The sequence below is a fragment of the Boleophthalmus pectinirostris genome, unplaced genomic scaffold (assembly GCF_026225935.1).
Source record: "Boleophthalmus pectinirostris isolate CB_2022bp ecotype Guang Dong unplaced genomic scaffold, ASM2622593v1 HiC_scaffold_7, whole genome shotgun sequence".
NCBI classification, from domain to species: domain Eukaryota; kingdom Metazoa; phylum Chordata; class Actinopteri; order Gobiiformes; family Gobiidae; genus Boleophthalmus; species Boleophthalmus pectinirostris.
In genome coordinates this window covers 18,481,255-18,507,825 of record NW_026571473.1, presented here as the reverse complement: position 1 = coordinate 18,507,825, position 26,571 = coordinate 18,481,255, and the positions used below count along the sequence as shown (strand labels likewise).

General features: G+C 40.1%; 1 protein-coding gene across 2 annotated transcripts; it reads right to left on the bottom strand.

Moving 5' to 3' along the window:
• Positions 1-918: 918 nt before the first annotated feature.
• LOC110160176 (guanine nucleotide-binding protein subunit alpha-11) lies at positions 919-24,753 on the bottom strand. Of its 2 annotated transcripts, none has more exons than XM_020924812.2 (7): positions 23,511-24,753; positions 10,278-10,462; positions 10,051-10,205; positions 9,648-9,776; positions 7,617-7,746; positions 5,894-6,047; positions 919-3,797 (listed from the first exon to the last, which is right to left on the bottom strand). In XM_020924812.2, the coding sequence occupies exons 1-7, from the start codon at positions 23,644-23,646 to the stop codon at positions 3,607-3,609; spliced, it is 1,080 nt and encodes a 359-aa protein (XP_020780471.1). In that variant the 5' UTR covers positions 23,647-24,753; the 3' UTR covers positions 919-3,606. The 2 variants fall into 2 exon arrangements, with proteins under 2 accessions (XP_020780471.1, XP_020780472.1); XM_020924813.2 differs by lacking the exon at positions 9,648-9,776 and adding an exon at positions 9,088-9,216.
• Between the last annotated feature and the right edge of the window lie 1,818 nt (positions 24,754-26,571).

Genomic DNA, 26,571 nt, shown 5'->3' with positions numbered 1-26,571 from the left:
TATAATAAGTGACACAGGAGGAGTATAGGAACATATTTATTCCAATTTAAAACATTTAAAGGAGAAGGCTATGAAAATCATTTTCATGTTGAATGAGGTTCAGGCAACAGTGGTTGAAATGAAACATACAAAAAGAGAAATATGGCTAAAATACTGTAAATTAATAACGATTAGGACCCTTCATGAGGGTGCTGCAGGAATACAGTACCTAATCCACCCACAACAGTCCCAACCTGACAAAGACATGCAATTAAAATGACAAGAAAAACAGCAGTTCATTATTAATCTGAGATATAGAATAAATTGTCCTTAATCATATATCTAGTGTTTGTTTTAAAAACTGGACCATGAAATTCACCGGTCCATTGATTTTTCACAACATTGGCACTTGTTAAAGTCTGGCTTTACAAAGAAAGGGGATTGGCACACTCATTGTACATAATTTACATTTGGTATAAGTAAAAAAAAGAAAAAAAAAGAAAGAAAAACAAAAATACATTACTTTCATTTTGTACACCACTACACAAGTTTATTTTAACTCTTTTAAAAAAGTCATTTTAAGTGGTCCTAAATACACGTTAAGGTGTGTCAACCTTACACAGAAATAGATGCAAAGATAGCTTCAATACCACTGTATAGTCCATCCCTCTAGTCAGAATGGATATCAAGCATAAGCAATAGCCATCAAAAGTGTACATATACACACACACTATATATGTATGTATATATATATATATATATGTGTGTGTATGTATATGTGTATGTATATGTGTATATATATATATGTATGTGTGTGTATGTATATATATATACACATATATACACACATATATACATACACACACATGCATATATATATACACATATACATACACACACATATATATATATATATACACACACACACGTATATATATATATATATATATATATATATACATATATATATATATATATATACAAACATACTCACACACACAGATGTGCGTGCACACACAGACATGCTTGCACACACACCTCAGAGTACCGATGAGCGCACTTGAATGGACAACTAAGTCGCATGAACACAGGCCCATTTTAGAGGCGCCGTTTCAGTGCCTTTGACTCATGGGAAGAATACGCAGTCCAATCAAGTCAGGGCATGGAGAATGGCAAAAATGTAAACAATAAATAAATATTAACTAGTGATCGCAACCACAAGTGTGTTGGTCTTTCCAGTACCTTCACTTTAAATTCCTCAAATATTGAGGCAGCTTCATTTGGAAAGAACATGGTCATTTGGTTGGAAAGGCTCAAGTCACTGGTCAGCTTTTTTTTTTTAAATGGCCAATTAGTGAACATAACTGATTTGCTGCTAAAAGTAAATAACACAGGATGAGAGGAAAAAAACAAACAAACAAAAAAAAAGCTGTGGCTTTATTAAAAGTGCCCATTATATAGAAAAACATTTGTGAAGACATCTACGAAAGCAATCAAGAGTAAGAAACACAACAAATAAATTAGAAAATTTTGAATTTGCATATAAAAAATTTCGTCCACAATTAATCAAGTGAGCCTTTCCAATGTTGGTGCAAAGCCAAAGGGAATCATCCATAAAAACCACAGCATCTATCCAAGAACAGTACACATGTTTAACAGGCTGTTAACTCCAAGAGTGATCTGTACATTTAAATGAAGCCATTCTCCTTGTCAAAATGCAAACAGGTCAAAGTGAACAATGACGCCCACTAGACTTGTAGGAATGTGATAAATAAAAAATGGACTGCTGTATTCCTCCCTCACTGAACGTATAGCCATCATTCTAAACCACCACACACACATTTCGAACCATCATCTTCATTAATTGCACCTTGATTTCTCCATGGTACCCACAGAGTCCTTTCACTCCATACCAAATCTGCTAGTAATAGCCCTTTTGATGAAAGTTATGAAAACTTACCTGAATTACATTGTGAAGACAAAAATAGCAATCTATCACCTATCATCTTTCAACTTAATGGAATATTTAACAATCAGGCAAGAGACACGATATGGGATTGGTACCAACAGCTATCACATGTCCTTAAAGTTACAAAATGCAAGCCTCCTTTAAACAGTAAATATTTAACCACCAAGTTTTTTTTGTCAGATTTTTTCCTATTTGCATAAAGCACATACCTGAAATGAAAACTGGCGATTCCATTATCAAGCATTTGGAAAAGAACAGCAACAACTAAATATATGAAGTATAATTAGAAAGATAGAACCATTGTTCTTAAAATAGTTTTGATAATTTACAGCAGTATAAAATCACCTCCCGTTTCTAGGTTGGAAAAACTTTGGGGTGTAACTCGGAGAAAGCGTAAATTACTGTATTAATACAGAGATCTGATTGATAAATTAGACATACAATTACAAACAATTTACCCTCTTGCTAAAACACTATAAAATAACATCTGGATAATATGGCAATCCAGAAATTATTAGAGCGATCAACCAGTGACTTGGCAGAAGTATTTATAATTTGAACTAGGTATTGCACTGTATGCATCTGTTTATCTCATTCACGTTTTGCACAGGAAAATTAAAGTTACCATCAGTGAGAACATCACAGTACTAATATGCGTTGTGATTCAGACAAAAGAGATGTAATACGAACCGTTAATAACATCCAACAAAATAAAACATCTTCTTTTGGCAATTAAAAGCCTGAATTCAGCATGTATGCAAAACACTATAGCAGATTCTGGCATTCTTATTTACATTATTTTTTTTTATTTTGGCAAAGTTATAAAACATGACAGGTGAGATCAAATCCCTTTTGTGTCGGTCTCAACCCGTTTTCTCATTGTGGGTAACCAATAATCATTTTTATGAAAGCGGAGGGTGTAGGTTAGGGTCATTCTATTTTAAAGACCCCAGTTACGTTCTTGCAAATTTACTCTTAGTTCATAGAATAAAAAAAAAAAATCTTTAAAACTAATGTGTAATTTTAAGTAATATAAAACTGTACTCTGTATAGCCTTATACTGCACCAAAATAATGAGAAATTATTTACATTCAACATATTGTGAGAGTGAACAATTGCTCAAGTTCAAGGGTTCATGTTTTAAACCAAATGCACAACTAAAGATTCTGAAACAAACCACTGCGAGAGCTGAAGATACTTCGATCCTAACAATATGAATATATGAGCATGGGTCAGATGTAGCTTGGCATTTGCTCCTGCTGTAGTGTATGTTATGACTGGCAAAAGAAAAGTAAGGAAGTGAGCCCTTTTCGAAGAGTCAAACAAGAGGAGGCCCCTTACCCATCCGAAACACTCAAGGAGGGGCGAATAACTAGTGTTTAGTGAAGATTCAGCCTCATTTGGAATGAGGGAGTGTCAAGATCTGAACAGATTTATGTGCAAGAAAAGCAGTTAATTTAACCACACAAAACCATTGTTTAAAAAGTGGCCAATCCAACAACTCAGGAGATTAGTGAACTACTGAAGCCGCTTTTTAAAGACAAATGTGTCTCTGCTGGAGTTTCATGCAGATGATTATGGTATGTTTAAAAAGAAACTGCATTTAGTGGGGCTGCAGGACTCTTGCTTGTTCTCTTCTTGTTTCCTTCCCATTCTTTTCAAACCAAGTTATATTCTTTGAGATTGAGCTGCAGGATGGTGTCTTTGACGGCTGCAAAGACAAATCGGATGTTCTCTGTGTCAGTAGCACATGTGAAATGGGAGTAGATAATCTTGTCACTATCTGGGTTCAAGTCCACAAACATCTTCAGGATGAACTCCCGGCCTGCTTGGGCATCCCTCTGAGGACCTACAGGAATACAAAAATATAAAGAATAAAAACATTATTAAAATGTTCAGAAATATGACAAATCACAGCTTTTATTTGCAGTGCATTTTTAAATGTTACTAAATGAAACATAAAAAGTCAAACATTTTCACACACTGTATTAAGAAAATTATTATATTAAACTGGCATCTGGCAGTTTAAGCATACACATTGTATTTCATATTGAATGTGTGTGGTGTTTCATGCACATGAAAGAGCCTTTGCTTGCTGGTATGACTGGCTCTTATGGTGACAGGTACAAGCTTCTAGGAGCACAACATACAGCCTTGAGTCTTTCTGTGCTCTTTTTAAGGTCAAAACAGACCATACAATTAATTTACATTAATTCCTATTTTTTGCAAAGTTTCTGTTACTATGGAAATCATTATATACCATCATTATATATTTTGGATAAAGAGCTCATCAGTTCATCAATATGCCCATGGGGTGTCACTAAACATTCAAATGATGAACCAAACCAATCTGAGTCTAATCCCAGTTCTTTTTTGTAAAAAAGTGGTTCATAGTCCAGCATCAAGCCCTGCTCAGCTGAGCGCTGACACCCTGATGCAGACCTGAACCATGTGAGCTTCTGCTGGGCTGGCGTGGGAATCCAGACCATTTAATTAGCCTTCATTATTTGTTATTTATAAACATCACATTAGGGGAAACTTTAGCTGTTCCAAGCCGTTTTTCATCACTAGTCCTTATAAGCCTTTGTGGATCGACCACCCGCCCTTACGTTTGGTGGTAATTCGACACACAGTAACATTTCAGATGAGGTGCACATACATGGCACATACACGGTACAGCAAACACTGCAGGCTTTCTGATTGGCTGTCAAGTGCATTGGGGAGCTGTGCGGGACATCCACATTGAATTAACACTTTACCATAAACCAGCCTTTAGGCCTAGCTCTTCCCCTTTAAATTCAGGGCTAAAGGGTAGGACTATAAACACAGCACTTCAAAATGGGACACCCTTCATTCACTCTGCCTATTTTTCCATTCATAACAAGCCAAGAACTGTATGGTGTTATTTATGAATATGTCTGATTAGGCTTTTATGATAATGATAAGGTATAATTTCATACAATATTGATAATTATGTTATATTTTACTTTCATAATATGAAAGTATACTATATTATAATGTTATATTATATTATACAGGGCATACTATATTTAGAAAAGATTTCATTATTTAATCATTTTGCACATGAGATATTAAAATACAGCAATATAAAATTTTATAAGTTCAACCTGAATACACCCTCTGATAATTAGGCCTACAGCTGAATCAAAACTTTGACAGACAAATGCTGTAGTTATAGGCTTCTTTTACTGAGTTAAATGCCCCCCAAAAAACAACATTCTAAGCTATAATGTACATTTCCCTCTCACTCTGTCTCTGCTCCTGTGCGTACATGTCCAACTGATACCTATCTCTGTTGTCTTTCTCTCTTTCACTGTTGACCACCATGTGGCTTCAAAATGGGTGAGAGCAGCCCCACAGCGGATAGAGTGAGTCCCTGTGAGCGGCACTTTGACCTCAGGGAATCTGCTCTCCACAGAGGTAATAGGCTATTTGTAAATGTGAATAAAAGAAATGTCCTGGGTCTATTGCTCCAATAAAGTTTGCAAAAGTTTACAGTGGCAGGGCAGGTGGACTGTGTTGTGCACAGTGGCGAATAAAGCTGGACAAGCAACAATGGGAAAGATACAACTGTTCCACTTTGAGCAAATCACAGTGGCGCAAACTGAACAAAAACACAAAAGATCAATCTCATGACCTTAGAAATGTCATTAAAGTGCTCATTGGTTACATATGAGTTTTTCACCAGCGCATTTCCTTGTTTCTTAAAACTCCTCCTACCCCTTGGTTTGAAGTGTGCATTTGAATTTGCTCCATTTGAAATTGGGTACAGCCCTCCTTAACCTTTCGTCTCTTTTGAATGTGCAAAACTAAGGCCAAAGGGCTAAAGGGTATAATTGGGTTTGGGCCTTAATCTAATCTGTGTATATAAAATAAAAAGATGAAGAGAAAAATAAATGATGAGATGACAAAATAGAAAATCACCATCGAACTCCGGGAAGTAGTCAACAAGGTGAGAATACATAATCTTCTCCTCTAGAAGGTCTTTCTTGTTGAGAAAAAGGATGACGGAGGAGTTCTGAAACCAGGGATATGTGATGATGGTCCTGAACAAAGCTTTACTCTCCTCCATACGATTCTGAAGACAACACAGAAAAACAAGTTAGCTTTAAAAAGAACTGGACAGCTATATGTGTTCACTCACATTAACATTAAAAATGATTTATAAATGGACCAGACAATCTAGCCCCACTGAAACACTAATATAGTAGGCTTCTACGGGTACTGATCCTTTCCTAATTCTCTTTGCATAAGGAGGTAAATAGTGTTCATGTTGAAGGCTTTTGGATTTCTCTTTTGGACAGAGCTGTAGAAAGTAAAAAAAAATGTACCAGGGCTGCAAAAGTAATAATAACTGAATGGTCACAGTTAGTTAATTGCCAAAACTGAAACAATCCAAGTCCATGGTTCTCTAACCCATCACATCTGAGTTCCACCTAAGACAGGGGTGTCCAAACTTTTTTCATCAAGAGCCACATGTCTAAACACAGACGAAGCTGAGGGCCGATCAAGGGCCGTAGACTGGTGCTCATAACAGTGAATAATTAGAATATGTGCATGTTTAACACGTTAAAATGAGCCATCAGTCTTTATTCACGCTAAGATCCTCAAAACCACACGCTAAATATTAAATATTGGCTTTATAAAAGGTACATTTTCAAAAAACTTGCAATAAAAAGTAAATTTTGCATTGATGCACGGTAATTTGGGCCAATTCTCCTGGAAGCCTGAGGGCCAAGAAAAATTTGTCTGAGGGCCACATTTGGCCCCCGGGCCATAGTTTGGACATGCCTGACCTAAGATAATATTTGGCTTTCTGGGTGCCACAGATGTAAATCCATACTACTACATTAGGCCTAAATTATAGAGCTAAATGTGATATAAAAAGAGACTGAACTAAGTCTAAATGAGAATAAACCATACATAAAATGGTACCTCTAAATAATGATTAACCCAAACTCTTCTGCAAACACCACAATATCCCATCTTCATGAGGACTTTTTTTTATAGATTCTGCCAACTCTGTATTTTAGACTTTTACAAGTACATTCTGAAAATCACAGGATTTGTTGCTTAGCATTAACTGCTTCAGTCTTCTCTTAAGTGCTGAGGACGACATGGTCAGCAGTCTTCATCAGTAAATTCAGTCTCTATGAATGCAAAAATACTACTGTGACTGTAAACTAAATGTGGCCAGATTATCAAAAATATATTATCGTGAAAGCTTTTTTCAAGATAGTGAAAATGTATGATGCTTAAAACCTCAACTTAAAGATATTTTTACACATTTCTGTTGAACATATAGTCTGAACACTATATTAACAATCAGGCAAAAGACAAAAGAGCTTAAGAGATATTACTTCAAAATCATCCAGCCTTACTGCAAGCAAAACATAATGCGGTGCCCATTTTCTAGATACAGCTGTAAGTTCATGTATAAGGCAGAGCTCACAGTAGGATGAGCAGGGGATGATGAAATTAACCTTCATTAGCACTAATTCTATCTAAACAGTCAGGAGCAGGAAAATAAATAATGTGGATAAACAGGCCTCTGACAACATCCCAAACCATGTGCACATATTTTAGCTGTATATTGTGTACAGACGCAACATTTTTAAAGGAAATTATAAAATGAACACAAACACACCTCATTGTCTGATTCTACAAGGACCTGATCGTACTCGCTGAGGGCCACAAGGAACATGATGGAGGTAACATTCTCGAAGCAGTGGATCCACTTCCTCCGCTCTGACCTCTGACCTCCCACATCCACCATCCTGGTTTAGGCAAGAAGCAACAGGATGCAGGGATAAAGTAAACAGATAATTATTGGTCCAGCATAGTTTGACTTAACAGTATTTAAACACAAATGATCCAGTTGTTGCATGTGGAGTGTAAAAGCAAATGTCCCAACATCCCACACACAACAGTGAATGGAAATAAGCAAACAATGCCACTGCAGTGTAGAAATGACAGAACACATACAAGACTATGATTTTTGCCCGTTCACAAGCAGATGCAAGAGAGTACATGCAGGTGAGATCAAATAGTCATGATGATTAAATATTGAGTAAAAGGAAATATTAAAAAAAAAAATTCTGTCTTGAATTCAACTCATCAAAAGACACTAACAACTGGACTGTAACAATAGGTTGAATTTAAATAGAATTGTGATAAACTTGAACATAAATCACAATCAATGGCCCAGGGATTTTTAAATCGACAGCAGATCATTTTATGACTTTGAGTTAATATCATCCAAAACTTTGATGACAAGGTGTGCCAGGGAGTCCTGAAAGGATGAGGGCATTGATTAATGGATTCCACCAGAAGATGCAGCTGAAAATAAAACTCCTTCACATTAAATGACCTCCTTTTCTCCTCTAGCAAAAAACACTGACCTACTTAGCATGATCAGCTTTGCCTATCCTGGATAAGGCAAGTAAAATGACATTTTCTGGGACTTCAAAAGCCAATTAAAGGAAAAGGGAAGCATGCCTAATAGAGATGTTGTCTATGAATGGCTTCCTTGTTGATATGTCTGTGTCAACCAAAAGCGAGGGCACAGTGGAAACAATTCACAGTGGTTTATAGTTGCTGTCTTAAATAGCTGCATTGACATACATTTAAATTTTAAATACATCAAAATCAAAAAGTTATTCTAATGCTTTATAATCCAATTTAACCATTATAAGCAGATGCCGTATTTACATCTGAGAATCACTAATGCTACTGGGAACCTCTCACCATCTCACTGCAAGCATTGAGTTATTTCTAGCTGAGCTGGGCGTAGGAGGGAGCTGACATGATGGTTTGCTATCGATTTGAACACTTCTGTAATCTCTCCTATTCCCTGGCTCTATCTGTAGTTCTCGCTCTTTTCCATAGTGACGAAAAGAGGAGCTCTGGAGTCAGAGTGCCAAGTGCAATCTAATGTACCTGTGGCTGACTTAAAAATGCAATTATACTTTAAATGAAATAAAATTTGGTCCTTAAATTTAAGAAATTAACAGTGTTACAGTTTGCATACAGACAATGATATAACAAATGGTTGGGTAACATGAACAGGCAACAAACACTTATAAGGTCTGGGTCAGACAGAACAAATCTAGTTCTACCTGAAAATGATGCTTTGCAAGTCGAAAGGGTATTCTATAATCCCAGTGGTTGGGATTCGAACTCTAAGCACATCCTGTTGGGTTGGTAGATAGCACGGGTCAGCAATGCGATCCAGATCACTTAGATAGCTGGAGGTAGAAAGGACAAAAGAGGAAGGACAGAGAGAGTGAAGCATACCAGCAGATACACAACACACCGTCTACAAAAGCAAGTGGTCAGTCCAGATGCAGAGCAGTGGATAGGATCGGCCAACAGTCATGTACCATCACCTTTTCAGAAATGTGGCATCATCACTGATGGGGGCTCTCAGACACCTTTATTACATTTTTCATTGGCCTTGTAGTGTTATTTTCTTCAGTATAATAACACATTCAGGTTTCATATTTGTGTTTTAAAATGGTATTCTGGTTGGTTTGTGAGAGCATACCATCAGAGATGTGTTAAAGTGCCGAGCCCAGCTGTGAAGCGGAGTGGACTGAGATATTAGCATCACCCACTGGCTGACCAACTGTCATGCAGCTACTTAGCCACTGGCATGGGCGACATTGGACACCAGTACCTGAAGATTATATTCTCCAGGTCAAAAGGGTACTCAATGATGCCGGTGGTAGGGACTCGAACCCGCAGCACATCCTGCTGAGTAGGCACATAGCCTGGTGTGGCTATTCGTTCTAAATCAGTAAGGTAGCTGTGGAGGGGGAGCAATATATGACACAAACACATGGGAAATGCCTAGCCACAAGGCTATGAACAAGCCATGCTAATGTACGGTAAAAACTACTAAAACTACTATTTGAATCTATTTGTATACTAATTCTACTACTTTTATCAATACAAACCTCAGTGCTGAAAGGTAAAAGAAGTCCACACATGAATACTGCAGTCTATGCACCTTTCATTGATGTAATGTTCCCTTATTGTATTCAGTCTACATGCATCAATAGCACAGGCTGCACACTTACTATTTGGTGGAGTCGGAGAGCTGGTACTCTCTCCTGCGATCATATGCCTCCTGGATGCCAGGGTCAGACCACAGCATCTTTATCGCTCCGACATACGGCTGATCAAAGGATGATACCTTCTCCACATCAACCTCCCGCACAAGCAGAGCATTATTCTAGGAGCAAGAAAGAACAGAATCCATTAGGCCCGCAAGAGAGATTAGAAACAACTTAAAGGCTGTACTCACCTTGTTCTGTTCATACTTGAAAGGTATCTTTAGTGTCTCAGTCGCCCGGATCATGGCCTGCATGGAGGTGAAGATGTTCTGATAAACCAGCTTGGTAAAGCCCTTCTTATCCTCGTCTGTGTAACCAGATCCATGAATTATTCTCATTTGCTTTATGAAGGTACTCTTGCCGCTCTCACCGGTACCTAGAAGCAATGAAGCAAAACTCTATCAGTTTAATTTGCCATGTTTCATTTTTTTGTTTGAGACAAAAAAATTAAAGTAAACTCTGTAGATGTCCACCATACAATACAGCAACAGCATGACTCCAGGAGGTCAGAATTAGGAATGTCACAATAATTACAGTAGCGACTTATTGTTTAATATATGAAAGCTGGAACAATATGTTTTGGGGCTCAGTATTTATTGTGGGTACTTTTTCTTTGCAATAGTGGGGAGGTTTTTGCCATTTTTATGTAATAATGTTAAATTTGAAGTGTAGGAAATAGAATAAATAATAATTACTACGGCTACTTATCGCTTCATTGTTCCTTTTAGTAGTTGCAGCTCATGCTTTTTGGTAATACTGTTTAAAATCCGTTTACCGGGATTATCTCACTTTGTGATAGTGGCATTAAGGATTCATTATTATTGTTTATCGTCATATATCTTTGTAGAAATGTATCGTGCTTCACATTTTGTTATCGTGACAGGTCTAGTCAGAATGAGAGCTAATAACATGCCAGATTTCATAGTTCATGTCTAACTTTTTATGTACATAAATAATTCTCATTCTAGCCATGGCTTTTCATTTTTTCCTTACATGAGGTGGCTGAATGCAAAAAACATGTGAAATTCCTCAAGTCTGCATTAAAAAGAACCGCAATAGTATTATATGGGCAACATACTTGTCTTAAAAAATGCTAGATTTAGAGAGGTCTCTGTGGTTGATTTACTCTATTGACTATAACAGAAGTTAAGAGACCAAGTACAGCTTTTCATGTACTTTACAGGGATCTTTTTAATCAACACTAAGTCATCAACAGGCAGTTTACGAGCTAGAATTTGGAAATTCAACTAGCAATAACTTTCATGTCATTATGAAACCTTTTCACTACACCTTCTAAGACACTGTGAAGGGGAATGTTTGACACGTCACTAAATCATCTCTGACAGAGTGGGCAGACCCTTGGTCACTGATGCATCATGGCCCTATGTAGCCCTGAGAAGCCCAGGAAGAGCATGCGCAGAAACTCAGAGTTTGTGACATAGAAGTTCCCATTTAAGACCAAAATATCTAATATATTCAAAAGCAGGAGTCCAGATTACTACTGTTACATGAGATCGGTCTTTAGTTCACATCAGTTTACACGTTTTTTTTTCTACCATGAGGGGAATTAGACATTTAGCACTATGCATGAACAAGTCCAATACAGTTTTCACATTACACATTTTGTGTAAAAAAAAGGGAGTCCATCTATCAAAGCAACAACTTGTAAAAATATATTACATGTGATGTGATGAAAATAAAGTTTGTGCTGAGTGCGTTTACTTTGTAAATCCAAATGTAGTTCATGTTCTGGTTCCTGTTTGGTACGCTCTGAACTGTGGAAATTCATCTAGCTGGACAACAGTGCAGAAGAAAATATACTTGGTTCGTAATGTTGTTGGAGGAAGGTGAAGTCCCCTCCTTGAACCATCACCTTATCGTGGTGGAGGGGTTTGAGTGCCCGAATGATCCTGGGAGCTATGTTGTCGGGGGCTTCATGCCCCTGGTAGGGTCACCCAAGGCAAACAGGTCCTGGGGGACGGGTCAGACGAAGAATGGTTCAGAAGCCCCACATGATGAGTTCAAATCAGAGGCCAGTTACGTCGCCCAGAATGGCGTCACCGGGGCCCCACCCTGGAGCCAGGCCTGGGGTGGGTGCTCGAAGGCGAGCGTCTGGTGGCCGGGCCTTCCCCCACGGGGCCCGGCCAGGCACAGCCCAAACAAGTTATGTGGGGCCGCCCTTCCGTGGGCCCACCACCTGCGGGAGGAGCCATATGGGGCTGGTGCGGAGAAATTGGGCGGCAGTCGAAGGCGGGGGCCTCGACGACCGGATCTCCGGACATGGAGACTAGCTCTGGGGACATGGAATGTCACCTCGCTGGGGGGGAAGGAGCCTGAGCTTGTGCGGGAGGTTAAGCGTTACCGACTAGATATAGACGGCCTCACCTCCACGCACAGTTTGGGCTCTGGAAACCAACTCCTTGAAAGGGGCTGGACTCTCTATTTCTCTGGCGTTGGCCGCTTGGAGCGGCGGCAGGCTTTGTGGATCTGGAGAAGGCATTCGACCGTGTCCCTCGTGGTGTCCTGTGGGGGGTGCTCTGGGAGTATGGGGTTCGGGGCCCTTTGCTAAGGGCTATCCGGTCCCTGTATGACTGGAGCAGAAGCTGTGTTCTCATTGCCGGCAGTAAGACAGACCTGTTCCCGGTGCATGTTGGACTCCGCCAGGGCTGCCCTTTGTCACCGGTTCTGTTCATTGTATTTATGGACAGAATTTCTAGGCGCAGTCAGGAGCCGGAGGGGGGCCAGTATGGGGACCACAGGATCTCATCTCTGCTGTTCGCAGATGATGTTATCTTGTTGAACCAGGACCGGCAATGTGCACTGGGGCGGTTTGCAGCCAAGTGTGAAGCGGCAGGGGTGAGGATCAGCTCTTCCAAATCCGAGGCCATGGTTCTCGACCGGAAAAAGGTGACTTGCCCTCTCCGGGTGGGAGGAGAGTCCTTGCCTCAAGTGGAGGAGTTCAAGTATCTCGGGGTCTTGTTCACGAGTGAGGAGAGGGCGGAGCATGAGATTGACAGGCGGATCGGTGCAGCTTCTGCAGTGATGCGGTCGCTGTATCGGACCGTTGTGGTGAAGAGGGAGCTGAGTGGAAAGGTGAAGCTCTCGATTTACTGGTCAGTCTTTTTTCTTGCTCTCACTTATGGCCATGGGCTTTGGCTAATGACCGAAAGGACAAGATCGCAGACACAAGCCCTCGAAATGAGTTTCCTCCGCAGGGTGGCTGGGCGCTCCCTTAGAGATAGGGTGAGGAGCTCAGTCACACGGGAGGAGCTCGAAGTAGAGCTGCTGCTCCTCCATGTCAAGAGGAGCCTGTTGAGGTGGCTCGGGCATCTGTTCCAGATGCCTCCTGGACGCCTGGTGTTTCGGGCATGTCCCACTGGGAGGAGGACCCGGGGAAGACCCAGGACACACTGGAGAGACTATGTCTCTCGGCTAGCCTGGGAATGCCTCGGGGTTCCCCCGGAGGAGCTGGAGGACGTGTCGGGGGTGAGGGAAGTCTGGGAGTCCCTGCTTAGACTGTTGCCCCCGCGGCCCGGCCCCGGATAAGCCGAAGAAAATGGATGGATGGAAGATGAAGTGGCACCAGTGCAGCCCTGTGCAGCACATACAGGATGTGGACTGGCATCATTCACTATAACAGCTGCGCAATTACTACACAGTGCGCAACAGAGACACATGATGTGGAATCAGCCTGTAAGAGACTCATTCTGCTATCTGATTGGATAATTGTCTTGAGAACTAAAACCAACCAAATTATAACAAACCTCTGTATTGCCATGTCCAGGGTTTTTGTAATTATGAATAAATTTGCAGTGTTTCATGAAAAGCTATATGGTACTTGATTTGAACATGTTTATCTCTTATCTTTTAAAGGAAGGGCATTAACAACAGGTCACAGTCCTGTGTAAAAGAAGTCAACATTTTTTTTAGGGTGTCTTTTACTCAAGGGCAAATTCAACTGAACTGTCTGTGCCAGAAGCCCTGTTTTAGTGGCCAATGAGAGCAGATCTTTGACTGTACAGCAGGTCAAGCTACACTGGAGTTTCCCCTTCAGACTGACTACGTCTTTGAGAGGGAGACATAAATAGCTATTGTAAAAGACACAGCAGTGTGGAGTTAACTTTCTCACTGACTGAAGAGCCAAACAGGGGAGGGCTATTACCAGGATGTAAAAGCCAGACTGGGCAAAGTAGTGGGGATACATTTGCTCTCATGTGCAGAAATAAAAGAGTGGCTCCAGCTTGATGCCTAATGAAGTGAACATTATTAATTTACATTTTGATTTGACGGGCTTACTGCAGTGCAGAGTCATGTCTTGCAGGCATGATTAGCTCAAATCAACAGATCCCATTGTTCCCCTGCCTAACTGGAAAACCCAGCACAAGCCACTGTACATTGACTGAAGCGACTCCAGAGGGTAATGCTTGTTCCCATGGCAACTTGAGCAATGGACTCATAAAAACATGGCAGAAAACAGCAGCTGAAAGGCAGTCCCTGCAGACACATGAACTTCAGCTTCCATGCCTCAATCTGACCAGTACTTGCTGTGAGAACTCAACACCAACAAATCACATTCAAAACAAAGAAAGTTTGTGAAACTCTAATTTTTATTACAGTTGAGAATGACAGGTGCCTGTGCTTCTATTTGTTCCAACTTCTAACTGCGATAAATGACAGTGAATTTTTTTGTTGCCATTATATCATACTTTTGGAGCACAATTGCAACAAGTTGTCATGCAAGAATCTTTGCTTTTTGTTATTTCTGTGTCAACCATATTTTGTATTAACTGACCAATTCCTTTATTAGGATTATAAGGATTTATATGGATCACAGCAAAATCAAAATGTATGGGGTGGTCAATGTGGGGCATGTCTTTAGCTGACAACAGCTCCATTGTGTACATGCTGGATGCATAGTCTAGCTCGAGGGCTATGCAATGGGACTGTTTACACAAGGAGTGAAACGAATAATAGCAGGGAATGATATGACAGTGTGTCATAAATGCAAACAGGATGTTATGGGCACATATGATCATTGTACTGATATTGGACTGGAAAGAAAGCAGCTTGATCCTAAAGCAATTAGGCACAAGACTTTGACAAATGACTGGGCAGTTAAGTGAATAAATACAGTTTATGTTCACCTCCCTAGATAATTCAATGCCAGCACTTTTCGATCCATTTAACTCTGGAGTGTCGCATAAGCCTTGTTACATTCAGCACATGTCTAAAGATGAACACTAACACTATCAGTGAAAAGTCTGGACACACTTTTTTATCTTATGTTTTTTGCATTTATTTTCATGACCATTTACATTATAGATGATCACTGACAGCATCAAACCTTTGAACACAAATGGAATTTAGTGAACAAAAAAGCATGAAAGTTATTTTAGATTCTTCAAAATAGCCACCCTTTGCTTTGATCACAGCGTGAATGTGAAGTGAAAAGTTTCAGGTGACTTCTCCATGAGGCTCATCGAGAGAAAGCCAAGGGGTTGTCTTTTGAGAAATCTAATTTAATTTTATTTATATAATTATAATATAATTAATATAATATTTCATTTTAATTACTATTATTATATGAATATGTCTTGCCTCATTTATTTGATGTCTTCATTATGTATCTACAATGTTAGAAACAAAAAAAAAAAAAAAAAACATCAAACGAGAAGGTGTGTCCAAAATAGGACCAGTAGTGTATGAGCATAAATGAGCATGTGGCATCATTTGGTGCTGTATCCTTCATGTTCTGTATTTCAGTATCTTAATGCACAGGAAACCACAAACCTGAAAGGTCCTAAATCTATTATCCAGGGTACGGCATCTTCAACTTTTCTGAATGCAAATGGAAGGTTAGATTGTATTTATATTCTACGGATATGCATATTACACAATAAAATGTCACAGTAATAACACTGCATGATCACATATCTCGCATCTTAAAATATAATTATCACTAGATCAGTGGTTAGTTAATGTTAGTGTGTACTCAGTAATGTAACTTAAGTATGAAATACAAGCTAATTTTACAATTGATTATTATAGATGTCACCATATAACTGACAAGTAATAATTATTAAGCAAAAATTTTACATTTGTTTTCATAAAAAGGCTACAATATTAAATTTTCCCTGTTGAGCTATCAGAAAACATGCAAGAGTTTACAAGTCGTGTCAACAACAATAGATAAGCAAGTCATGTGTACAACTTTAAGCCACAAATATGATATGATTTCTGTGGATTGTCACCAGCACAGTTTAAATAAAATAAATGTAGCCCACTTTACAAGTGAATATTTTTCAAAGGATAAACAAGTTGAACAGGCATTGACAGAGGCAGTGGGCCTTTTTTCTAAGGGCTGACTGCCACATAACTGCCGAAACTCTGGGTGTGTCAATATGAGTTTGCTCAAGCAACCGAGCCATCAGGCAAACACAGCACAACCACTGACACCTAGCTGTCTTGCCTTCATGCCCCTGTGTGAAACTACAATTCTCCCCTTCTGTTTGGGAAAGCTCATCTCAGTATTTTATGGAAAGTATCAAGTCTTGTTTGTATATTTGTAGTTTATTTTTTGCTGCTGTACCCTTGCTTATTTGAGAATTTCCAAAAGGCTAATCTGTAATTACCAGTGGAGTCTCCTGTGTGCTCTGAGCTGGCAAGTTTGTGAGATTTGAAACAGGATACTTTAGAGAAATAATCTCACGTCACGTGGGTGATGATTAGCATTGGAAACCTTGGCGCAGAGTCAGTTTGAGCTGTTAGACATTCAGTGGTGGGAGGAAGGATAGAGGAGGCATCTGCCAGCTCTTCCTTCAGCTGCAGAATGGAGCTGGAATAGCACAGGGCTGCCCTCTGTGATGCTACTGCCCAAACATGCTCGCTTAAATCTTGTGTGTGGGATGTTTGTCTCCTGTGTCTGCAGTTTTGTTATTCCTACAAAGCCCGACCATGCATGCCGTTACCGCGGCAGCAGCAAATGGGATCTAAATAACTATGACCAATACAGGACTCATCTGCACGGCTCAAGCGACATAGAAAACTCTTAATAGGCGTAGGTAAATTTCATGCCAGAAACAACGTTGGGTGTTGCCAAAAAGCAAACACTCATTAACCCAGATACTAGCAACCTGTTTGAGCGGAGAGCACACAGACAGATGAAGACTGTTGTGTGGATATATACTGTACACTGACTCCAATTTCAATTTGACATTTGTGTAAATATCCTGTAGAGCTCAATCAGGTGTATTGTACATCGAATCACACAGAAGCCCTCGTCCCATTGATTAGCAATTTGAAAACAAAGTCAGTATTTTGCTTTTTTTCCCTCCACACACACACAAACACACACAAAACAATTACATTTTTCATTTTGCTTGGAAATAACATTCAAAACAAGAGTTGTATGAGTCGGATTCATTAATCAATTTACCTTTATTTTACGCAACCCAAAAGTTGGTTCTGTGAGCTGTAACAACAGTGGGCCCTGGGCAATAGAGCTGTTCAATAATGGAAAAAATAATATAATCATCCTAATTATTTTATTAATAATTAAATCAGAATTCATCAACTGATTATTCAAGATGAAAGGGGGCGGGGCAGTGCATCAGTGGGTTTAAATTTTAGGAAACAAAAAATAGAAACTGCAACTTTTTCACTCAGAGCTCAGGAATGCACTTCAAAGTGAGTGTTAATAATCTCTTAGCCTTGATTATGCAATTTTGGTATCGCTGACTTTAATAACCGCCATTAATTAATTATTTAGATTAATTGCACAGAGCCTTCAGCGAGTTCTTGACTTGTGTAGTGCTAAACAGACAGAAGGACTGACATGTATTATTAACCCAGCACAAGGCTTAATGGCTACTTTAGTGTTATTTACTGAACACAAATTGATGATTAGTTATGATTATATTAACCAGAAACAATCCTTATCGATTTTCAATTAGATTTTTTATTTAATGAACATAAAGAAGATTGACTTTTCAATACCATTTAACACAGAAATGATAAAAAAAAAAAAAAAAACTCTGCTCCAACCCAGATGCTCTTTGGAGAATTTGCAGTGAATCTACTCCTTGAAGTCACTCAACTTTAAATTTATAATCATATTGTGACCTGAAAATTTAAAGTTACTCATTAACAATGCTAGGAATAAATACATCAAGTATAAATGTGACAAATCAGAAGCAGCGTTAGGCATCCGTAAAGACTTTTCTGACATTTTGTTAGTTTAGCACTAGCATGTGCTTGAATGTCTGCTGTTTTCAACACATGTTGAGATATGCTGATTCTTGTAGATTTTATGGAGATGCGTTGTTATTAGGTGACTCTTTTGCAATGGGAGCACAAACACACAACTACAGTGAAAGTGACATATGCATTTAGAGTTTACAGATGGCAAAAAAAAAGAGTAAGCAATGGACCACATCGTAAGTGTAGCTCATGTAAAACCAGAACAGAAATGCCAAACTGATATTACAAGTGCATAAACACAGTCATGTGGCATGTACATGTTTGTAATGTTCTGATATCAGTGCATTTGGTAAATGTCTGTCAGTCTGCTGCGTAAAGGAGATAGCTTTTTGTCCTGGGTTGTTGTAATTGTACATTTATGAGTCCATTTTGGTGTTTTTGCAGGCCAAATAAGGCTAAATTCATCTTTTTTGTAACGTAATAGTTACTTAATCTGGTGATTAATTTTAGAGCCCGACCGATAAATCAGTTGGCCGATATTATCAGCCGATATGGGCCAATATTTCACGTGGGCATGTTATACCTCCTTATAAAGCCTAGACTCTCTACATTATGTTCATTTAATCCAGTGCTTCTCAAATAGTGGGGCGCGCCCCCGAGGCTCCGTCAAGGGGGGCGCGTTTGACCTCGGGGAACATGCTTTTTTATTTTTTTATTTAGATTTTTTTTACTGTCTTAAGGGCCGTTCACACCAAAGCGTCAAAAAACGCCTTGACGCCTCTATTTCGAGCCTTTGCATTTGAGTTTAGACGCCCCCGACGCGCGTCTTTGACGCCGTGGACGAACGGGACAAAAATACTTGACGCGCGTCCGTTGCCCTGGAAACAAGAGCCCGGTCCCGGTCTTTTCCCGAAACAATGTCAGACCAGACTGAGAGAGTGTTTTTATGACATAAAACATCAACGGAGGAGATCGGGTCGACGACTGGGGCGTATATATATTTATACTCCGCTAATGACACTGGATCAGTCCCGGTCTGGTCCTGGTCTAATCACGGTCTAGTCCCGGTCTAGTCCTGGTCTAATCACGGTCTAGTCCCGGTCTAGTCCTTGTTTAGTCTCGGTCTAGTCTCGGTCTAGTCCTTGTTTAGTCCCGGTCTAGTCCTGGTTTGGTCCTGGTCCGGTCCTGGTGTGGTCCTCGCGATCGGCTCGGTGATTGTGGCGTATATATTTATTCTCCGCTCATGTTTGTGGTTCTCGTTCTGGTTCTCGGGTCTTTCTTCCTGATAATAACGTCGCTGCGTCTCTGGATACTCGTCCCTGATTGGTTGACGCGGCGCGTCTGACGCGAAAAGTTCAGCATTTTCAACTTCTTGACGCTGACGCCTTGGACGCGCGTCTTAGCCGCTGACGCCAAAACGCTGAAGACGCGCCGCGCTGACGCCAGATTCGCGCCGCGCTGACGCCGAAAAACGCGCCGCAAAAACGCAGGACGCTCTAGTTGCGCGTCCACATAGACTTTACATAGAAAATGGACGCTTTGACGCTTTGGTCTGAACGGGCCTTTGGTCTGAACGGGCCTTTAGAATAAAGTGCAATTGCACTTCCACTACATTAGGGGGCAGTGGCGCTCTCATTGGCAGAGTGTGCGCAGGGAGCATTCACTCGGTGGTGTAGGAGTTTTGTTTGCACTGAGTGTGCGCGCTTTGCACACAGCACCGAGTTTGAGTATGAAGTGTAGACACGAAGTGTAGCAGACCCTCAAGTGACACCATGAAAAAATATTTAACAGGGATGAGAAGACAGGTGGAGAGAGACGGAGATAAAGAGACAAACGAAAATCTCCCGAAAGCTAAGACGAGGAAATACGACGAAGCGTATGTAGCGCTTGGCTTCACTGTGACTACGGTGGGAGACGAGGAAAGACCGGTGTGCTTACTGCGTCTAAAAATGTTGGCAGCGGACAGCATGAAGCCCAATAAATTAAGGCGTCACTTAAATACATTACACCCCAATCACTCTGATAAGCCGCTTGAGATTTTTCAGCGAAAACGTGCCGAATATTGCCGACAATCATCCCGCTTGTGACTGCTACTTCAGTAAACCAGCGAGCATTGTTGGCGTCATATAAGGTGGCAGTGTTACGCAGAGGTGTATTTATAACAATTTTATAGACAAATGATACTATTTATAGTCACGCGGGGGGCGCGAGATGTTTTATTCGTCCTAGGGGGGGCATGACAGAAAATAATTGAGAAGCACTGATTTAATCCAATTTACAGACAGATAAATGTCCTAATATGTGGCTCCGCATCAGTATTTATCTGGAGTAATTTGTCTGTGTCTGTACTGTCCCTGAACACACCCCCAGAGTCACATCACTCATGTGCTCTTGTTTATACCCGCAGACATAGATCCAAACACTGAGATTATATTCTTTTTACAGACAATCGGTTTGAGTCTGGATCAAAAGGACATTTATTAGTGCAGACTTGTGATGTGAGGAGGAGCCTGTGTGAGCGGTGACTGTTGGAAATATAGACTTTGAAGCTAGTTATGGTTCTTTCTCATTGTTTAGCAAATAGCTGCTGTAGCTCCCGCACATAAACAGTTTTCTGTTTTCTCTTCTACTGACCTATTGTAAAGTGACTATATTGGCCATATAGATGTTACTGGACCTGCATTGATATGTAAATGAGCTGTGAATAGAGGTTTGAATTATGACATTTATGAATATAATTAATTACCGCAGCGCGCAGCATTTACAGCTAAAGGCTAATAGCGGTAGTTTCTTTACTAGCTAGTAGTGATGAGTGGGTTGCAAACGAAATGGCTCTTAGAGCTGGCTCTTTGAAGCGAACGATGGGAGCCTGCTCCTTATTGGGCACTGAGTTTTCTCTTTCTCTCACTTTTTGAGAGATCTGTTTTAGTCCTGGTTTAGTCCTTTTTCAGTCCTGGTTTAGACCTGGTTCAGTTCTGGTTTAGTCCTGCTTGCAACAAAACAACCTGAAGAGTCGCTTGGGAGCCGAACGAGCCAGCTGCTTTTAGTGAGCCGAGCCAAAAGAGCCAGTTCTCTAAAAAGAACTGGAATACCCATCACTAGTAGCTAGAATATGATCTACTGTCTGTAAATATAACAAAAAGAGTCAGAAGAACAATAAATGTTGCCTAAATAAACCCAATTTAAAATACACTAGAGCCAATCCTAAATTTTTTAAACAATTCAAAATTTACAGTGAATTTTTACATCACTAAATATATCGGCTATTGGCAGCTCCAACTCCCATTTTATCGGTATCATATCGGCCACAACAAAATCCATATCGGTCGGGCCCTAATTAATTACTTTCATCACCCAGTAAAACAGCTACTACCACAATTGCTTTGATGGAAAAGTTAAGGGTAACTAATTACTTTTTTAAAGGGTGTTGCCCAACACTGTTGACTTAGGGCTGGGCAAATAATCAAGTCAAATTTGTTTGATTCATTTGTGTTTTTAGTAATAGTTTTAATATTTTTTTCATGTTTAAAATTATTATGAAACAAGTTTAGTTTTAACAAGTTGCCCTTAGCATAATAACCCAGCCCTGATTATGAGTACAGAGAAGTGACTATACAAAATGGCTTGAAATAGAGAATAGGCTTCTAAGAGGCTATACAATTGAAAATTAGAAGTAGTCACTTCTGACTGGTGACAAAATTGATTAAAATAACCCAAACTTTTTTATTTTTTTAATCTATATCGCTCAGCCCTACATTAACTCAACACTCCTGGCATCCCTATCCCAAACAAATTACTTTGCTCACTTGAGCTGAGCACATGCCCCTGAATAGTGACTGTAGCAGAGTTGGAAAATTTATTTTAAATTTTATTTAATAACTAAAACCTACACTCTGGATTAGACAATGTGTCATTATAGGGTAAACAAAGAGCATCAGAAGCTACATTTAGTCATATAAAATAAATTACCTCAACATTCAATTGAGGCTTCCATTACAACATGAATACATGAATGCTGTGAGAGGACAAGTACAGTACAAATACAGTATCTCATCATTACGTTAAACTTCAGAAATACAGGGTACTTTGTATTAACATTTAACATACGCTTTAACAAAAAGGTAACTTTATGCGCCTTATGAGGTGACATGAGGACGGTCATCCCATGCAACAGGTGTGTGCAAGTGCCCTTTGAAGTTGAAACATTCATTTACTATTTTGACTGAAGACCACACAAAAAAACATTAATTTCATTATTTGAGTGAGTTCCATTAACAACATCTGTTTGTGAGCTGTCATTAAAGACACACATTTAATTACATGTGACTTTCATTAGCAACAGCAGGAACTAGACATTCTTCATCCACACTTTCTCCCATGACACATGAAAAAGCAAAACACCAAAACCAATAGTAAAACAGCTTCCCTGGATTAACAAGCAACAAAGCAACTTACACCTCACCATAGGAGGAGACACTGAGGTACCACAAAATGTGCCACACACAACCACAACTTTGACCCAACAATCTTCAGACTGTCTGCTTGTAACCATTATCATTGTATTGACTTATTCTAAAGCCAAATGACTCACTATACAAAACTGCCCCCAAAGCAAGTTACATGGAAATTGACGAGGCTACCTGACTGACATTTTTATTTTTAAGGTCCAAAAGCATTCAGTCAACCACTAAGATGCCCTATTTAGAAGTCTGTTCAATACAAAAGGATGAACCATGGGCCCCAAACTGAGTGAGATAAAAGAGAGAAAAAGAGTGTGCTCCATGTCAAACTAAAGCTAGAATGTAAGACAGCAGATTCTCATACGCTCAATGCTCAGCTATGCTCAATTCAACATTGGCTGACGTTCTTTTGAGGCTTATATAGTATATAATTAAAACAAACGAAGGAAATAAATTATAGTAATGAAATATAAACTATAAAAAGATTAAGATTATGTAGTCAACTGTGTGTAAGTAGGTCATATATTCAAGTAGGTAAATCGAGATTTTGTTTGGGTTTCATTTATCCAGCGCCTGCAACTCCAGCATGAATGAAAGCTTCTTATGAATGACCTGACATTTACATATTACTCGATGGAGTGAGCGGTGATCCCAATAATGCAAATTGCGGTTAGTGTTTTTGCATGCAATTCAGACATTTTGCATTCGTGACCCAACATCCACAACAAAATCAGAAGCTTGTGCTTAACTGTACTGCAGTCTTACCCAGAAGCAGGAGCTTGAGCTCCCGTCTTGCATCCCTCTTGTCCCGTCTGAGCTGTTTCTCGATCTCTGCGTTGATTCTTTTGGACTCCTTCGCCTCCTCACTCAGGCAACAAGCCATCATGGAGTCTAAAGTCATCACCGCATGAGCTAAAGCCCGTTTGTCAAGGGGCGCAGACTGGTCTCAAATCAATCAATTCCTCTGGACAACAGGCTACTTCAGCACTCCGTTGGATAAGATGGTTACTTAGTGCAGAATTGGGCCTTGTGTTGACTGCAGAACTGCCGCCAATGGTCAAATATTTGGCAAGCAGGCCGTGTGTAAATCCACAGCCTACGGGGACGGCTGATTGACTCCACACTCCTATCTGAAGTGAAATAACTGAATGGTGCGAATTACAATTGGTGTGCTGCGATTTAAGATTGCTTAGCTTGCAGGCTAAGCAAGGCTAGCGCTGAAACTGACTGACGAGAGGGCAAGCTGGTGATATCCACTGTGCCAGCGTCTGTGACTCTTACTGAAATGACAGGATTCTCCACTGAAAATCTAAAAAGCCTGTTTCTTTTTCGACTACCCCCTTCGGTCCCAGAGACAGTGGGACTCTACGTGCTGTCGCTGCCTCATTGGTATTAGCCGTCTGCTGGTGGCCCGGCCGAGTACTGGTTTAGCCGCCCTGAATCCAACTGTATACGCCCGCGCAGTCACAATGAGCGCCCGTCCAACAAGGCATTTACAGAAGACATAGCATCGATGCTGACTTTAAATGGAAATATCGATGGTCACAAAACATCCAGCGGTGAAACAATATAACCACAATGAAAAAAGGAGCGGAGGAGCAGCCAGTCGAATCGTCCTGTGAGCACAGCTAAATGGGAGGGCTAATTGTTAGCTAGCTAGCTCAGCTAGCCATCCTTGGAATTGCAGCCTAGTGGCTAGGAAACTGAAAGTCGAGCTTGACAGATGTTTTCCATTGCACAAAACGGATGATCTCCAAAATGCTCTGCGGATAAAAAATATCTCAGACGCAAAAAGTCTTACACGTAGTCAAATGACCCCATTTAGTCCGTGCACTCTCTCAGTCCAGGTATTTTTCTGGTGCTGGTGGACGCTCCTCGTCTCCCACTCCTGAGCTCTGGTGGCGCTGCTGCTGACGTAGACATGGAATAAGATTGATTGACAATTGTGAAGCAAATGAAAGACCATCTTGTGAGAGTTTTGGGCGGGGCTCGTGTAAATGTATACATTTCCAAGTTTGCTTGAGAGGAAGAAGGCGGGTCGGTGACAGCAGCTGATATTTGACTGAGCAGGCAACGCCCATCTGTCAAAAAATGCACACCCCACACGTCCAGTTCTGAGCCCCCAAACCCCACTTGATGCTGGCTTACTAACTTTGGCTAAATGCAAGATAAACATTGACTACATAACAGTGGACTGTTCAGACACAGTAATAACAACTAAACCCCTTGAGACGAGTCCACTTCCCAAAGTGGCCCGGGGGCCAAATGCGGCCCAAATGATCATAGGCAGTAGCTACATTTCACTGCAATTCTACCATCACCTCAAAAACATCACATTGCATTGTGCTACAGCTAATTCATGCATCTGAATGGCCCATTAGCTCCTGATCTTCAACAGTCTACAACAGGGGTGGGAAATAAATTTTTCCATGGGGCCACATGAGAAACAGAAAATATTGTGGAGGGCCGGACCAAAATGCTTAACTCAATTCTGCATAATATTAATTGTATTTATTTATAAAAAGCAGCAAATAACATTGTTTTGACAATGAAGTTGCCTTAAAAGCATGCCATTTAAAATTCCTCTAAAATAAAAGCAACGCAGCTTTAGTCCATGCATGGGGTAAAATGATAACATATGTTTATTTTGTAATTCCAAATGAGCCAAATGTCCGGTCAGAGTCAACCAAAGGACCGTATGTGGCCCCGGAGCTGTACAATGCCCAGGGCTGCTCTACAAATATGTTTCAATATGGGCCTCACTGTCAAGCCTATGGAACCTTCAGCAAAATTCAACCACATTTAACTTTAGACCTTGCCGTTGCTCTAATAATAAAGGATACTACAGAGTGTGTGTTCCTGATTTTATATTTTATGTGCCCACAAGGTCCCCATGGCATGAAATGACTATTAAGTGTTTCTAGCGAGTTGCGACGGCACTCAGGTCTATTTTTTGACCAAAGAGACCCCTAGTGGGCATACCAGACAGTCACAAAAAATGATGCACGAGGTCATAATAAAAAGCGCGGAAAAACGCGCAATTATGTTCCCATATTGATCAATCGATTTTCTTATTCGATTTTATTTCTCCTTCAGTATTTCATAAACATCAAAAGACAAGACTTAATCAGTGGCATATTTAACACTCTCCAAACTTATTTTTAATTCAATAAAAAAATATTAAATGCCCAGGTCAATCTTTATTAAAGGTCCTAGAACGCAAAACTGAGTTGTGTTGTGTTTCATTCACACATGTTTGAGTAACCTTTTATTAGCCTATTATTCTGTCTACATCTCCAAAGCTCAAAATTCTCTGTTCCACCTTGTGATGTTATGAAGCTATAGTTTTCAAGCAATTGTTAAGTTACCTTTGGTTCAGTAGCGTTTGGGAATTCCATGGCTGAAATTAACCAAATAATTCTAGTGAAGGTGTATGCTGTCTGGAGTTTAAAAATACAGTTGAGCACTGTACTGTCAGAAGGTGGAACACAGCATAAATGTCTTGAAGTGAATGAAACAAAACACAACTCCAGGTGTGTTTTTGATGAGGAAACAACATTGTAACATACATCAGAAAACACCCTAATATAGGCTCTAAACAATTATAGAAACAGTGTCTCAGTGGTTAGTACTTGTCCACCAAGGTTCAACTCTGGCTCGGAACAAGTTCTGTCATTGTGTCCTTAGGCAAGACACCTCACCCACCTCGCCTAGTATTAAAAGAGGTTTGTGAGCGAGTGTTGGTCATGGTCGATGGCGCAGCTTCACTTCTGTCAATCTGTGTAAGGATTTTTTTTCTCTCTTAATTATGAAAATTAGTAGGCCT